This window comes from Centruroides vittatus, unplaced genomic scaffold, assembly GCF_030686945.1.
Source record: "Centruroides vittatus isolate TY-2023 unplaced genomic scaffold, ASM3068694v2 contig_1381, whole genome shotgun sequence".
In the NCBI taxonomy this organism is placed as follows: Eukaryota; Metazoa; Arthropoda; class Arachnida; order Scorpiones; family Buthidae; genus Centruroides; species Centruroides vittatus.
The window spans coordinates 1,958,677-1,975,457 of record NW_027120867.1 but is presented as its reverse complement, the minus strand read 5'-3'; the positions used below and the strand labels follow the sequence as shown (position 1 = coordinate 1,975,457).

Sequence of the window (16,781 nt, the reverse complement as noted above, 5' to 3'; positions counted from 1 at the left end):
TTTTTATCGACAGGCGAAAACTCAGAGGGCGCTTTAATCTTAGCAGGATACCGACGCCACGTGGAAAACACGTGGTCCGTGTTGTCAATTGGTGTGATATTGTAGTTTATTTTTATGTTAACGTTAATTGTTAATGATGTGGGAAAGTATATCGCCTCCGTCAAACGAAATTGAAGAGAATGGATTTTGGGAAGCCTTACGAGTGTGGATAGAAAGACCCCATATTGTTAATCGACGTTTAATGGGTGTCGATATATGTGATACTTGGACTGTGGAAGTAGATGATAAAGAGAGAAGTGATGAATGCGTTTCGGATTCGGTGTATGAATTGTTAAGACAGGAATGCTTGACGCCAGATATGAATGTTCGTGTAATTTTACAGAAGCGTTATGTTTTAAGTTCTTGTTGTCAAGTCGATATTTGGGAAGAAAATGGAAATAATTCGGGTTTGTTTATTCAAACGAGACAACTCTTACCAAAACAACCCAGTAAATTTCAAATCCAACAAGAAATTGTAATTTTAGGTACATTTTTAAATCTGTTTTTTATTCCTTTTTTTTAAATGTTAATCAGTTCTCTTGTCTTCTCTTTATGAAATAATATGAGGTTGCTAATTTCACAATATAAAAATTTGTTAAAACTGTTTGAATTGTCATTCGGTAAAGTATCTCCTATTACTGCGTGAGATACAGGTATCATTTCTCATCTTTGTGATTTTGTGTGGTAACTCAGATTATGATTCATTTTTTAACCTTTCGGTGCCTGATCTTATTGTAGGTAGAACTAAACCGTAATGGATAAATTGAAGCCTGTCGTGTAGTCTGGTGCCTTGCAAAACAAATCCAATCCAAACTTTTTACAACATACAGAGTAAATTAGTTTAGTAGTAAGTTCTTTGGTGCCAAACTGATAAAACCCGAACTGTTCGCCGATATAATATCGGATCAAAATTGACAAATGAGTGAGTTGACTTTGAATTGGATTAATTTAAAATTTATTTTGTATACTAGTACTTTCTATATATTAACAGGACTTATTATACTGGAAAATATGGATGCAGACATTTAGTCTTACAGATCAAAAATAATGTTCTTTATTTCGTTCACCCGAACACATACACTTTAAACTTGTGTTTCGGACTTGTTCGTCCCTCCTCGGCAGGCCTTTAAACGACACTTTAAATTCTGTATTTCCGAACTTCTTTACATTTCCAATTAAACTTATGATCCACGGCAACCGTACTACCACTTTTCTACTTAATTTCCTTTAGGGAAATTAAGTAGAAAGAATAAACGAAAAGAAGAATGTGTCAAATTGTATGGTTGCCGTGGATCGTAAGTTTAATTGGAAATGTAAAGAAGTTCGGAAATACAGAATTTAAAGTGTCGTTTAAAGGCCTGCCGAGGAGGGACGAACAAGTCCGAAACACAAGTTTAAAGTGTATGTGTTCGGGTGAACGAAATAAAGAACATTATTTTTGATCTGTAAGACTAAATGTCTGCATCCATATTTTCCAGTATAATAAGTCCTGTTAATATATAGAAAGTACTAGTATACAAAATAAATTTTAAATTAAGTTAAAAAAGGACACAAAGGCATAATAATTGAATTGGATTAGCTCATCTTCCTCAATGAAGTTAAGTTGGTAGATTGCTGTATTCATGTGTGATAAAAATACTGTATATGTTATTTCTGTAATATCGTGTTATGGTATGTTTGTAATGCTGGAATGTGTTGTTGCAATTTTTTTTAACAGTACCTACATAAATATTGTATTGTGGCATACTTTTGAAAAGTGCCAGAACACATCATAGCTGTTTATAAGCAACTAATATGGAAATTTCTTGTTATGGCTGTTTCTACAAAGCCACAATGCATTCTGGTCATTTTCAATTTTTGAGCCTGATGGATATATGCTTTCATTGTCTGAAAGTACTCAAGAAAATGATATTGAATTTAAGTTTATAAACTTCAATAAATTTAGTTTTGAGTTTATATAGTAATTCTTAACATTATTAATGGTTCTATTTACTTTTAATACTATATTTAACTTTCATTAATTTCTACATATAGGGAGGTATGTAAATTATGTACCCTTTTTTAGTTTTGAAACATAGACTTGAGATTCACATATGTTGTGCAATATACCACACCTTGTGAAGGATTTTTGATTCCATGGACTTAGACATAAATAGGCAATCAAATGTCCTGAGTTTCAAGATTATTGCAGTTGTATGGTGTTGTTTGACATTATTACAGTGCTGTAAAGCTAGCAGCATGGGCGAATGTGTGCCATTTCATCTCAGAGACACTGAGACTATGGGCATGTTTTTATGCAGCGAAATGACGTCACGAGCAGCATTGGCCATTCAGAAACGGGTTTCGGAGTGTTCGCTGTAAAGCTCTTCTCTAGTGCTGCATAAAAAGCACCCTATTGCAACATTCCCAAGGGCCATATTCTCTGGCATAAAAACTCTGAGATGGATGAGGGAAAATTTACACAAATATATCTGAATCTCAAGTCATAAAAACTGAGATGGATGAGGAAAAATTTACACAAACCCTAAGAAGGGAGTAAATAGTCTAGTGAGTGTATACCAAGGAGAATTTTTTGCTAGTTTAACAGTTTTTCCTGGCTAGTCTGCAAGCATCAACAAATTTCCAATTGTAGATCTTCAGCTGGTCTCTACAGCATATATTGGCAAATACATTGAACTTCAAGGCACACAGTGTTCAAACATTGCATGATTGTGTGAGCAATACTGACAACCAGAGGAAGAGGATGTCAGCACGTCAGATTTTTCTTTTCTTTCTCAATAGAAAGGACAGATCTTTCATCAGAAATTCTACTGGCCAAACTGCTCTTTCCAGAAACATTTAATTTCTCAGGAAGGATCAACAAATGGAACTGCCATGTTCTATTCCATGCTTGAATGACAATGCAAGTGCAACTCCTTGAAAGTGTATGTCCTGTTTTTCATGTCTGGCACAATGATTTTGATATCTTTTTCCCCTAATGATGCCATCACAGGAGAATTCTTCCATGCTATTTCAATGGAGATGATGTTGCCTGATATGCAGTAGCAATGGCTGCTGGATAATCAAGGTGTTTCTGCAGCAAGAAACCTGCTGCACTGGTTGCTGTTGTCCTCAATACTCAGATAACATTCTTTGTAGGTGAGGCATTTAGAAATGACCTCTGTGGCCTCCTCACTTATCCACCCTCATCTATTAGACTTCTTATGGGGTTAAGAACATGAGCTATATAATGAAAGCAAGAAACATCCTTGTTGATGATGTGCAAAACAAAAATTGTGAGACTTGTTATCTTGGCCACGTTAAACAAAATTTCCAAAGAAACTAAACAGTATATGAGCTTATGCACTGACTGTGAAGGTCATTATGTTGACAACCAATAAGGAATCAAAAATCCTTTAGTTATCATCACTAGGTACTGTACATTGCACAACGTATGTAAATCCCAAGTCTGAATTTTGAAACTGAAAAGGGATACATAATTTTGCACCTCCCTGCATTTAAAGATAATTCAGTAAAATCCGGTTATTTTGGTTTATTGTGCCTTATCTAACTAGAGTTCATACTGTTGGATGTAGGCATTATTTATTCTTTATCAATTAATTGTAATTATTTGCTTTTTGTCCTATATTGCAATAAATCTTTCCAATAGCTATATGTAATTTGCTATAAATTTTATGGGCTTATCACACCATAGTTTTCAATTGAAAAGCTCACTGAGATTCTATTAAACCAACATGTATGGTACATTTCATAGAGTTCATAGTTTTATTTTTATTTATATTTTCTTTTTTTACAGATAGGAAAGAGAGAAAAGTTATATTTCTGTCACCATGTTGCCTTGAGAATAATTGTTCTCTGACACCTGAATTTGATTACAGAATAATATTTACAGACTGTAACAGGTAATGTGAACTTTATTACAAATGTTTAAATATTTATTGGTAATTTGGTAAGCCTCAAATACTGTACAGGTTTGTTTGAGAGAACAACTAAAGGTACAAATATGGTTCAGTTATCAAATTAAAGCTCTTACCCTACAGATGATGCTATAAAAAAGAGATTTGAGAAAGGTGTAATGGTTCAAGTGTGGCAGAGCTGCAACTGTACAATATTAAGTCTATGGGACAAACATGTCAGGCTCTCCCATGCCATCTAGTGATTTCTTTTAACTGTTAGAATAATCCATTGCTACTCCTACTCTGAGTTCCTGCTTTTTTTTTTCCAATTACACATTAATTAAAAGACTTTTTGCATTATTTTTTATAATATTAATAAATGTAAACACTTACACTAGCTATTTAAATAATAAAATAAAATTAAGAATTTCTTTTAGTTAAAAAACCAATTTAAATTTTTTAAATCATAATAAAAAAGTATGTAATAATAAAATAAATGTACTGTTTTCAACAGTAAAAAAGACAATAAAAGAATTTTTAAATAAATTAGTTTTTCCAATATTGACTGCATTGTCAATCAGTTTTTATTTTTTAGTTACTGCATGATGAGACCAAACACGATTCTAACCATTCAATTTATTATTCAGTACTGATTGATGAATTTCTCAACAAACCTACCAACAAAAAGAAGAGTAAACTTGAACATCTGACTGTTGTAGGCCTAAGATTTTTGTTTTTTTAAGCCCTGGAAAAGGTGATTACCATAGATGCAAATTATTTGCAGATGGACCTGGAAAACACTTGCCGAACTGATGATTTTTGTGTAGAATGCCAAATTTTTTCTTTGAGCTCCTTGACTGTATTTTAATTGAATAAAACTTGATTTCAACAAGTTCCTGCCTACTTATCATAAATTCAGAATTCTATAATATTTAATAGCTAGGATATTTTGTAAAATGTAGTTTAATAATGAATTTTTTATTAGAAAATTTGATTTTGAATTTATTATATAACATTATTAAAATATAAATACTGTATTGATAAACATTATATATTCATAATTTATTTTCATTAATTTTTAGAATTCAGTTGGAGAAAAGATCGGAGCACAGCGAAGTTTCCAATAATCACAGTGTACAATGGCTTCAAACGTGTGTTTTACGTAAAATTTGTAATTGGGCAAAACAACGTAATAAGACCAAACCCATACCGTCTCTCAGCATTATACCTATTAGTAGATATTATTCCATATATACTAGGCTAAAAGAAAAATATTGGAAAAAGTTGATTCAAGTATGTATTAGTAATAAAATCTAATTAATATTTATATATAATACTAATAGTTAATTATTATGATAAATAAATCTTACCTTAATTTATATGGTAGAACTCTAATTATCCAAAGTAATGTGGACTGCTGCTACCTTGGATAACCAAAAATGTTGGATAAAACAGATGGCAGTGGCCATTTCAGATTAAAAACTAGATATATAAAAGATTTATATGGTATCAGTTTTAAATCTTTCTACAGCTCAATGAATTTAATTGTATATAAAATCAACAATTTAGGTGTTTGTGTCAATGTAATCCAGTAAACTGATTTTGCAACTTAACTGGTTTTTCAAGACTCCTGGGCTTTTAACTCAACCTTTATTGAATATATTTTAAACATTTCATATGCATTTTGAGCCAACTCTGATTTTTGGATCCTCCTTAGTGAATATAATTATCATAAAACAATTGTAAACAAAACCTAAACTGTTCCAGTTCTCACTGTATATTACAAATGGCAGTTCCAATTCGTATATTTGTTTAGGTAGTTCCATCTATAATAAAAGGTATTATAACATTTATTTTACATTATTGATCTCATTTATTTACTTACATAATCAATATTACTAGTAAGTCGTTTGAGAGATTTATAGTTGGAAATCGTGTGTTTCACAGTGAAGATGTGAGCTTTCAAAATCAAAAGTTGTTCCGTCGAAAATATTTCGCAAATCAAATACGAGGTGTGTTCAAAAATTTTGAGGACTGTCATGCAGGATGTAAAACTCAACCAAGAGGTATGTGATTTGTACAACAGATGGCACCACATGTCAGCTACAAACTCTCCAAAAAATCCATCTTAAAAACAAAGCATTAACAAATATATTTCACTAACCCTATGAAGCTTTGCAAAATTTAAATTATCACAAACGTTTTCGGTCCCCTTAGAACCTTCTTCAAGTGGAATTCTAGTAGAGCCCAAAAAGAACACTTCAGATGGAAGGCATACTTCCGGATGAAGTGGTATAACCTAAGGAATCACCGTGAGGAAACAGAATACCAGAAAGCTTTAAATAAGAGCAAGAAATGGCTACAAGAAAATAACACCCTTCTGAGAGCTGACAAGAATAAGGCTACAGTATGATGATAGAACAAAAGAGTGACAAAAAAACGATTGCTGAAGAACTTCTCGAGTGATTTGAAGCTGATGAAAATTTCTTAAAATCAATAATTACTGGTGATGAGACATAGGTATATGAGTATGATATAGAGATTAAACAGCAGTGGAATCGGTGGATGAAAAAGGAAGAGCCGCAACCAAAAAAAGCTTGAGTCAGTCTAATATGAAAGTGATACCGATTTTTTTATTACCGAGAAGATGTGCATAAGGAATTCTTTCCACGTGAATCAACTGTGAATGCACAGTACTATCGTGGCGTGTTGCAACACCTTCAAGATGTCGGACGTAAGCAGCCAGACTTGTGGCGTAAACGGGTGTGGTTTCTTCGTGCGATAATGCTCGACCACACGTAGCATTACACGTCCCGTTAGCACACGATATTCTTTCCACTGTTCCGCAACCACTTTATTCATCCAATTTGTTACCGGCAGACTTCTTCCTCTCCCTGTGTTTGAAACATGTTAGTTAGTTAGTTAGTTAGTTAGTTATTTATTGATTAAGATACCAAAAAGGTACATTCCCAATACCGTAGTATAACATAACCGGGTGCAAGCGCGACAAATAATAAGTACATAAAATGAGAGTGTAGATTACAATACATAGGAACGTAGATACGGCAATAGTTAAGAATGGCGGAGCGGTTAGTGAGGTAGTCAGTAATAATTCGGTAAAGATTAGCAGGGCAATCCTTGGCTCTAAGGCGGTAAAGAATAGAGGGCCACCAGGCACTGTCGAAAGCCTTTGCAATGTCCAGGCTGATGGCCATCATATACTTGTAGCTACTTAGGAGGTTGTTAATGCTGCTGAAAACCAAACTGGTTACTGTGCAGAAAGTTGTTCTTCTCCAGGTGCCATTGGAGTCTATTAGTGATCAACCTCTCCAGCACCTTGCCAAGAACTGGCAGGAGGGAGATGGGACGGCTCTCCTCAGGGTTTCCAGGTTTAGGAATCGGAACAATTCTGGCACATTTCCAGTTACTGGGAAAGATTCCATGAGAGAGGCTGGTGTTATAAATATGCATCAGGTGCTCGGGGATTATATTCCAGAGCTTCTTTGCCAACTCAGGCGTGATGTCGTCGCAGCCAGGAGCCTTCCTGCTATTAAGATTGGCGAAGGCGTACTTGATCTCGTGCGGCTGGAAGCTTGGAGTATCGAGGGTACTAATTGCATTAGATACCAGAGTTCGAATCCTATGATGATATTCAGTCTCCTGATCTAAGTTATCCTCCAGGCAGAATTGATCCATCCTCCGGTTGGCTGCCTGGAAAAAGTCCTCGCCAGGAGTGGAGGAATGTAAGACGGACCTGCTTTTGAACTTATTGGTGGCATAGCGAGTGATAAAACCCCAGGGGTTTTTAGCCGCCGATTGGCAGAAATGAGTCCAAGAAGTTTGCTTGGCCTTTTTAATCTCGGTTTTATAATTCCGAAGATGCTGAAGGTAGTGCAATTTGTGGTTGGTCCGATCAGGCTCAGTGTGACTCGTCTGGTATTTCTTCTGCAGCCTGATGTTCTTTAGGCGAAGGATTGTCAGGTTTTCCGTCCACCAAGGCACGGGCTTATGAGTGTTCATGTATTTCGGAATAAAGATGCTGCAGGCCTTCTCAATAGTATTAATATTACCCTCTATGCGCTCACGAGTAATCTGAGGGTCAGGATGGACACAGTCAATCAAGTTATTATGGAGGTAGGTCCTGAGATTGTCCCAATCCGCATGCCTAAGATTGTATTTAAGGCGTGGGTGCCTTATGTTGTCATTGGTGGTGGTGTTAATATTGAAGGTAATAACAGCATGATCATCTATGGAGTCGTTGAGAACCTTCCAGTCAGAAATAGTGGAATAACAGCCCAGGGAACATGCCGTAACATCTATCCAGCTATGTCCCTGGCTGGAGACGAAGGTGGGAGGGGAGTTTGGATTGTTAACAACAAGAAGCCCATTGCGGGCAAAGAAGTCTTCCCATCTTCGGCCACGATGGTCTAGGTTGTCGCCTCCCCAGGTGGGGGAGTGAGCGTTAGTGTCTCCTGCAAGAATGTAGAAGGCATTGTTGAAGGTGTCCATGCAGTTTTGTAGTGAAGACAGATAATCGTCGATGTCATTATTCATCGGACAGTAAAAGTTGATTAGGATGAGCCTGTTGTCGTTGACAATGATCTCAGAGCAGCAGATGCACTGAGAGCTAATGTTGCTGTGGTGCAGAAGGGACAAGTTGTCATTGGGGGCGATAGAGGCCGCCCAGGGATACTCTGAGGTACCACTAAGGATGGTGCAAGTGGTTGGAAGACAAGCCGGGCGGTTACGCACACAGTAGGGCTCCTGGCAGAAGATGAAGTCGCAGTCATTGATCTTGGAGCTTAAGATTGAGGTGGCAGCAATACTTCTTCCGGTGTTGTATTGCAGAAGACGAATACTTTTATTACTGCGTTGGTCCATATTCAGTACTATTAATTACGTTGTTTTTGATACGAGTATAAACCTGACATGTGCTGTCACGTGCGTTGTGTTCAGAGTTAGCTGCTTTCTCATGGGTGCAATTACAGCATTTAGCTGGCTTGTCCTTATGTTTGCAGTCTTTGTAGGAGTGTTCGCCAGAGCAGTGACTACATGTTGGCACTGTCTGGCTACAGGACTTAGTCGAATGGCCAAATCTACAGCACCTGTAGCACTGCAGGACCGGACAGAAGTCCGAGACCCTGCATTTGGACCATTCCACAGAGATCTTCCCCAGAATCAGAAGCCTTTTCCGCAGGTTGGGCGAGACCTGCACAGCCCAGTTGGTAAAGTCTTTCCCCTTCTTGCCCATAGTAAATTTGACTCTGAAGGCCTCGTTGAACTCGTCTTCAGAATATGTTTCGCTCAGGAACTCGTTCTGCCGATAGACAAGTAAAGGTAGCTCCTCCCGGGTCACTTGAACAGGAACTGAATAAAAAGCCACGTAAGGCAAACGCTTCTTTGGCCTTTTAATAGTTATTTGTGGAATTTCCTTGGAGATATGTTTCACAAGTCGGTCGGCATCGCTAGTGTTTCTTATCTCGATTGCAATTCCCCCACCTCCGATGTTGCGGACTCTGTCAACTCCAATCCGGAGCCTAGATGGTTTGATCTTCTCAAAAAGGAGTCTCCTGAGCTTATTACAGCTTGCTTCCTCTCCTTTGTTGTACAGAAGAAGGACCTCCGTACCGGTTTTTGGTCTTTTAGTGTTACCAGAGGATTCAACTATTTTTCCTGATTTAAGCGCTGTGCTGTAGGATCTGTCGACGCTGTTCACACAGGGGCCTTGTGTGCAGATCTCTTCAATTTTAGCCTTCGTGCTAAGTTGATTTTCCAGTATTTCTTGAATGGGGCCTTCTTCCAGGAGCTTCCCCAATTTACCGGAGAGGCCCTCCATCTGAGATAATGGTGCCTCAAGATCCATTCGATCAACAAGATAGTCTATGTTGTCACCTATTTTTTTATTGGTCACTGTGATCCTGTCCAATTTATTGTTGATTTCGTTGAGTTGGATGTTTAGATGTTTGACGTCGCTGGCACTTTGCTGTTTGTCATCATTGGTGGTAGAAGACCGTGGGCTATGGCTAGAAGCACTGTCCTTCACTTTTCCCATGATAGCAGGGAGGTTTTCGTAGAGAAGTTTATTAAGTTTGCCGGTAAAACCCTCAATCTCTGTTCTAGTTATGAAACAAGTGGTGGGAGGGTGCAAGATGGGCATCGAAGTAGTGGCTTCAGCATTCAGAATTTTATTGTTTTTCTTGATTGGTGTCCCTCTCCCCAATGAGGGGTCAGGGGTCCCAGACAGAACAAGCTGTTGGTTTTTCCCAGAGCAAACAGGGTTTGCATTGGGTTTACAGCAATCCCCTATGGTGCCGGCTGCGAGGTCTATTAACTTCTGGATCTGATCATTTATAAAGTTTTTATTCTGAGTGGAGCACGATCTTTTCCCCTTCTTCTCAGCGCAAAAGCCCTTAACTTCATTGGCGATGCGATATGCCTTTTCCAAAAATTCAGATAGAGCCTTGTTCTCCATGGAGAACAAAAGAGATAACAGAATATGTGGAAAGTGTAATCAACCAACCATGAGAGGGTAGTGTACAGCGTATTGTGTGAGAAAAGATGCCTGGTGGCCAAAAGACTCTGTCCGAGATGGAGTAATCCAGCCAAGACAGAGGGGAAAGCAAAGTTGGTTGGTTGCCAAAATAACAGGAATAGGTAATAAGAAATACCCTTTATCCTCCAAAATACTATTCCAATAATAATTAAATAACGAAAGTTTAAATTCGTGATGTAATTTTGACCGAAATACTAATCTAATAATAATTAAATAAACAGATGTTTAAATTCATGATGTAATTTGACCTTTCGCCTATCGCACCGTCACCAACTGTCGTCCTGCCTCACAACTCCCCTTTGCTCGACACTCTCCCTCGAACACCTCCTTTCCCCCGCGACCCCTCGTACTTTATTATCCTAACAGTCTTGGAATGTAACACGTGTAGACCCCACCTAAATGTGTTGGAGTAAAATAATTATACACAAATAATATTTAAAACTAACCATTATAATATTCTATAACATAATAACCTGACTTAAACACAATAGAATAAAGTTATAACCGTTCTAAAGTTAAAATGCATTTTGCATCAAGAATTCAGATACAGACCAAATTGCTGAAAGCACTAAATGACATTCCAAGCAAAGTGTATGCTGCAGTGCTTGAGGATTGGAAGAAGACATTTCAATGATGTATAGCAACAGAAGGGGCCTATTTTGAAGGAGATCCTATGTAAATATCTTATAAGTTAAAAGTAAATGATTTAGAGTGATACTCCCTGAATTTTTTGAACACAACTTATACATTCATGAAAAACTATTAGGCTTTTGTTCTTTTAGAATGTTATTTTTCCTGACAATCATTTAAGATAATTGAAAATGTTTGAATTAAGATAGTTTTATTACTGCACTAGATGGTTTCAGAGTTGGTATTTGTACAGGTACTTTCACTTGTATATTTTTATTTAACTTTAAAGATAAAGGAAATTATTAAAAATATTAATGAAAAATTATTGATAAATTATAAAGTTTTCATTTTATTCCTCTATAATTTTTGAATTGAATTTTGCAACTTCTGTTGGAAAAGTTTTCTATCTAACAGAACATTAACATTAACTTGATGATTCTTGCAGTTTTTCCAATAGTTAAATAAAGATAAATAAATCACATTCTTTACATATGTATAAATATTATTAGATTTATCTGCAAAAGTAATTTTAATGCATAAACTTATTCCTAATGTCTCTTTTTTACAATTAACTGTATGTTCGGTAAATATACAGGTATCCCTCGTATAACACAATAGTTCCTTCTGAAAAAGTGCCATGTTATGCGAATTCATGCTATGCAAAACAAAGGACTAATGCAAAACATAGGGTTATGTTCCAGAAGTTAGCAAAAATATACTAATCTTTTTCATTATGTTCATTAAAGTAATTAATAATTTATTTCCAATCAATAATTAATTAACAATTACAATTAAAAGTACTGTATTACATGTTAATATTAATTTTAGTTAAATGAGGGTGTTTTCTTTTTTACACAATATTGTCATCATCTCAGTTTTTTGTTGTTCTTGATCAGAAGTGTCAGCAACATTTTCACATTTTTTATTTTTATCATAAAAAGTTTTTATGGATGAAATAAAAACATGTTATTAATTGAAAATTTGTTCTAGAGGGCTGCATTTGTTCAGTTGAGTAAAAACCTGACAAAAGGCTCAAAATAATTTGAAAATTTCAATATTCATGGGCACATTTGAGACAACACACGTGCTTACTTGATAAAAAAATATCAAATAATGAAGTTTACACTTAAAAATCATAAAATTTTGTACAGAGGATCTCCAAAACTGTGTTAGAGTGAAACCAGAAGTTGGGTGGTACGGGGGATATTCCCAATTTTCAAACTGTGTTGTACAGTACAAGAGATACCTGTGCTCGAGCTATCACTTAGCTTCCATTCTTACAGCTCGTTGACGAGGTTGAGGCCGAAGTTCTAAACGTGAAAACTTGTACGCCAGACGTTCGGCGCCGCTCTCCCGTAAGCCTAGAAGTTTGACAATGGCGTTTGGAATGTCGAGCACGATTCCACCGACTTTCCAAACGCCATTGTCAAACTTCTAGGCTTACGGGAAAGCGGTGCCGAACGTCCGGCGTACACGTTTTCGCATTTAAAACTTTGGCCTCAACCTCGCTATTATCTTAATACTGAATCAAAAAACAGGTATGGGACATTATTAATGATGAAAGATTTTTATATACGTTTTCAAATTAGAATAAGTCTTTTCCTTAATAATTTTAATAGATTAATTAATTTATATTGCGGAGTCATTTTTCAAATTTTTGAAAAGTAACTTCACCATATAAACATTCAAAACATTTCAAAAATGTTTTGAATGTTTTTTCTCCTTTTGTAATATATCATTGTTCTTTATTACATTCTAATTTTGGAATGTTAAAGAGACCTGAAGATGATCTTAATAGTAGATTGAAAATGGTTGTCTGAAAATTAAGTATATTAAAGTTCTTTACTGGTGATTTAAGGTGTAATTATTATAGAAATTACACATTAGAACTCTTCTTAAGTGGTCCATTTTAATCAATTACTGGAGTAATTTGAAAAATATATATTCTACAAAAAAAATCACTGAGCCAAAAATGAAAGACTTTAAAGGGACTACAAAATTGATAGCCTATTTTGTGGCCCGGATGATGCTACAACTGGTAAAAATATGGTTGTCATTTTCTTAAATGGGACCTCCATGTTTTTATTGCATATTATGTGAGATTGTACATCAAAACAAACTTTTAAATAAAACAATTTTTTTTTTTTTTGAAAGATTTAATATACAGTAGAATCTCATTTTAACAGATGTTTAGGGCTGCTGAAAATTATCTGTTGTTACAAATTATATGGTAAATAATGGATTTCCTGCACATTCGGGAAAATATCCGTTATTCAAAAAAATTTGTTTTTTTAATCCCCTACGTATAAGAAATACCTGTACTTGAAATTATTCAGTCTCTTGATTTCTCTATTCTTTATTCTATAAAAACATATATGATACAAGATTGTATATTATGCTGTACATGTGTGCAACAAAGCAAATTATACCGTGTCCTATAAGCTCAAAAAAGAGGCAAATTATATATGCTCATTTATAACAAATCGTGACTTCGTGATTTGTTAAAAAAACTCATCCATCTTGGTTTGTTTTTGATGCCACTTTTTTACCTATTGAATACAACCGCTCGATGTTGGCAATGTCGTGTATAAAAGACTCGACGTTCTCACTAAATGTACACGGTCGGAATGTTCGCCAGGTGGTTCCTTCTCAATCATATTAGCTTGCTGACTCTCTTCATACAATTCTTCAATGATATATCCAGATGTAACGAGTGCATCATCAAACTACAAATTCCAGGAAACACCCAAATATTAATTAAATTCTTTGGTTTACTTCGTGCGGAAGTAAACCAAAGTTCGTAAGTATACGGAAAATTATTTTTCCTTTTTGTTCTGACTTATGGATCTTAAATATAACTAAAAAATTTTTCTCAAAACGTTTATTAAAAATGAACTTAAAAAATCTTAAAGTTGATAAAAAGGTAAAACGAAATTAATTCACAGAGGAAAAATATTATTTATTTACTTTGACAGCGCTCCTATATGCATTTCGCCTTTACAAGGCCTCCTCAATATTTTTAACATTACGTTTACAAAGCTCATTCCTCGACAGTAACTCAATGGAGAAAGCCACTTAAATGATTTACAAAGATTTCCCAGCATTCCGCTGTTAACACTCCCGTATTCAAATTTACATTGTTACTTTGCATAATGATAGCAAAGTGTTCTTTTACTTTTCGTTTTACATGATTTTTCTCTCTAAATACAGTTTTTAACTTATTAACATTTATATTACAATTATTAATATTACAATGTTGGAAGATAGGAGAATTACTAATTTTTAACCTTACAGCAGCTAAATGTTCCGACAATCTGATATTTAATCTTTTTGTTTCACCAATATAAAAACTGGGGTTGTTACATGTGCATTCTATTCTGTAAACGACGCCATCTTCTTCTAATAAATCTTTTTTGTTAGTGCTTCTTATAATCATCAGTTCTGATAACCTATTATTTTGGGATGGAGCCAATCTAATTAATTTTTGATTAAGAAACTTGTTATATTTTTTATAAATACCTTTGATATATGGAAAGGATACATACTGCTTTATTTCTTGACGTTGTTTAACTTTAAATCTATTTCTAAAAAATCGGTTGTACCAGTTAGTTAGTAATTTTCTCGGATATCGATTTAGGATGTATTTCCTATGTGTATCTGCAATCTCTTTATTCCTTTGGTCTATATTTGTTATTCTAGAAAAAATCTTTGTTATTTCCATTAAATATACATTATATTTTTGGTTTAAAGGACAATATGATTTGAAATTAATTACTTTCTTCGTATTACATGGTTTTTCAAATTTACAATATTCCAAATAATCATCAAAACATTTAATTGTTATATCCAAATAATTTAACTGATTATTTAATTCATGCTCTTGAGTAAATTTAATATTTGAATTAATATTATTGGCCTGTTCCAAAATTTGCAAATTTGTTGTTACAGCACTATTATATATGATCAAAATGTCATCGACGTACCTTGCAAAAAACTGTATGCCAGTTAACTTTGATAACATTTTATCTACGTCCAACATATAGATCTCGGCCAATTTTGGCCCTATTACAGAACCCATAGAAATGCCATTGGCTTGACGATAGAAATCTTTATTTACTGTAAAATAATTATTATCCAATGTGAAGATTATTAAGTCTTTCAGATAGTCAGATACACCATACTTACATAAACTTTTCACAATCATATCCTTACTGATGGACGGGTACATAGAGGTTATATCCAGGCTCATAAGTTTGTAATTCGACAGGATTTCTCTCTTTTGTAATCTTGATATTAAATCATCTGCATTTTTTATGGTATATTCTGAGTTTGGTATATCCTGTAATAATGTTTTAATAAACTTTTCTAAGTTATATAATAATGTAAATCGAAAGTCTATAATTGGTCTACATTTATTTTGTTTATGAGTTTTAATTCTAACATTTAATTTTGGAATTCTTACGTTTTCTTTCAGAAGTATGCTTTTACTTTGATATGACGTGATATAACCATCTTTAACCAGGTTCTTTAACTTCTTGGTCAATGCTTGTTGTATTTCCATAAATGGGTCGTATTCAGTGGTGATATTCGAAATATTTAACAAGGGGTTCGCTAGCAAAAAATTTTTCCCTGACAATCACCGACAAACGAAATGGAAGTTTTGGCTAGAAATAAATACAATACCTTTTCTTGCAACCATATATCTAACAATCAGTGGCGTATTTAGAACGTAACGAGGCATGGGAGAAGGCCAGGTAACAATAGTATTTTAGAGCTGTCGACCTTTTTTTTTTTCAAGGCAGAGAAATTCTTTACCGCAATATGGCGCTTCTAGAAATAGGCACATGTCATCATCTCTCGAGATACATTATACTTTCTCTTTCGCTGTCCATAGCCCGACACGTGTTCCACAGCCATCTTGTATTGTCTCTCGCGCGTGGCATTCTGGGATCTCTCTTATGACTGGATCTACTTTCAAGAACACTCTTGAATCGATTGTGATTAAACCTCGATTGAAACGGTCGAGAGAGATCGCACCAAGACATACTCTCTGACCTTGTTCACAATCTAGATTGAAATGCTCAGTGCAAACGGGGTATAAGGCCCTAGTTTAGTAGTATTACAGAGTATAATACGTATATTTTAATATATTTAAAAAAAAAAAACAAACCCACTGAGAAATGTTCTGTGTGTTTAACAAGGTTCGGAAAACTGAAAATTTTAACAACGGGTTCGGCCGAACCTGTGCAAACCCACCGAATATCACCACTGGTCGTATTCCAATTTTTTAAAATTTGCTTCCGATACAATTTCTTGTTTCTTAATTTCTAATTCATGTAGATCCATAATAACTATTTGACTTGACTTATCAGCTTTTAATAAACATAAATTATATTTCTTTAAAAATTTCTTAATTCTATTATATTTACCTGTATAGTATTTTGCTTTACGATCTAAAATGTACCTGTCTTTAACTTCAAGTTTCTTTAAATCTTCACATATTTTAATTCAAAGCTCCTCTTTTTCTTCTTTTTTAAGATTAAATTGAAATATTACATCTTCTATATCTGCTATAGTATTTATTATTCTATTAGAAAAAGGAAAGTTCATACCAGCACCATACGACAGGAACCGTGTAAAATCTTCTGGTATTTCCTTATTAG

At 34.8% G+C, this 16,781-nt stretch overlaps 1 protein-coding gene across 1 annotated transcript in view; it reads left to right on the top strand.

Annotated features, from left to right (window-relative positions):
* The first annotated feature begins 20 nt into the window (after nt 1-20).
* LOC136990915 (probable tRNA (uracil-O(2)-)-methyltransferase) overlaps nt 21-16,781 on the top strand; it is a 38,500-nt gene continuing 21,739 nt past the window's right edge. The window contains exons 1-3 of the mRNA XM_067289383.1: nt 21-524; nt 3,836-3,941; nt 5,018-5,228. Coding sequence (XP_067145484.1) covers nt 134-524; nt 3,836-3,941; nt 5,018-5,228 — 708 coding nt within the window. The 5' untranslated portion in view covers nt 21-133. The remainder of the gene's footprint in view (nt 525-3,835; nt 3,942-5,017; nt 5,229-16,781) is intronic.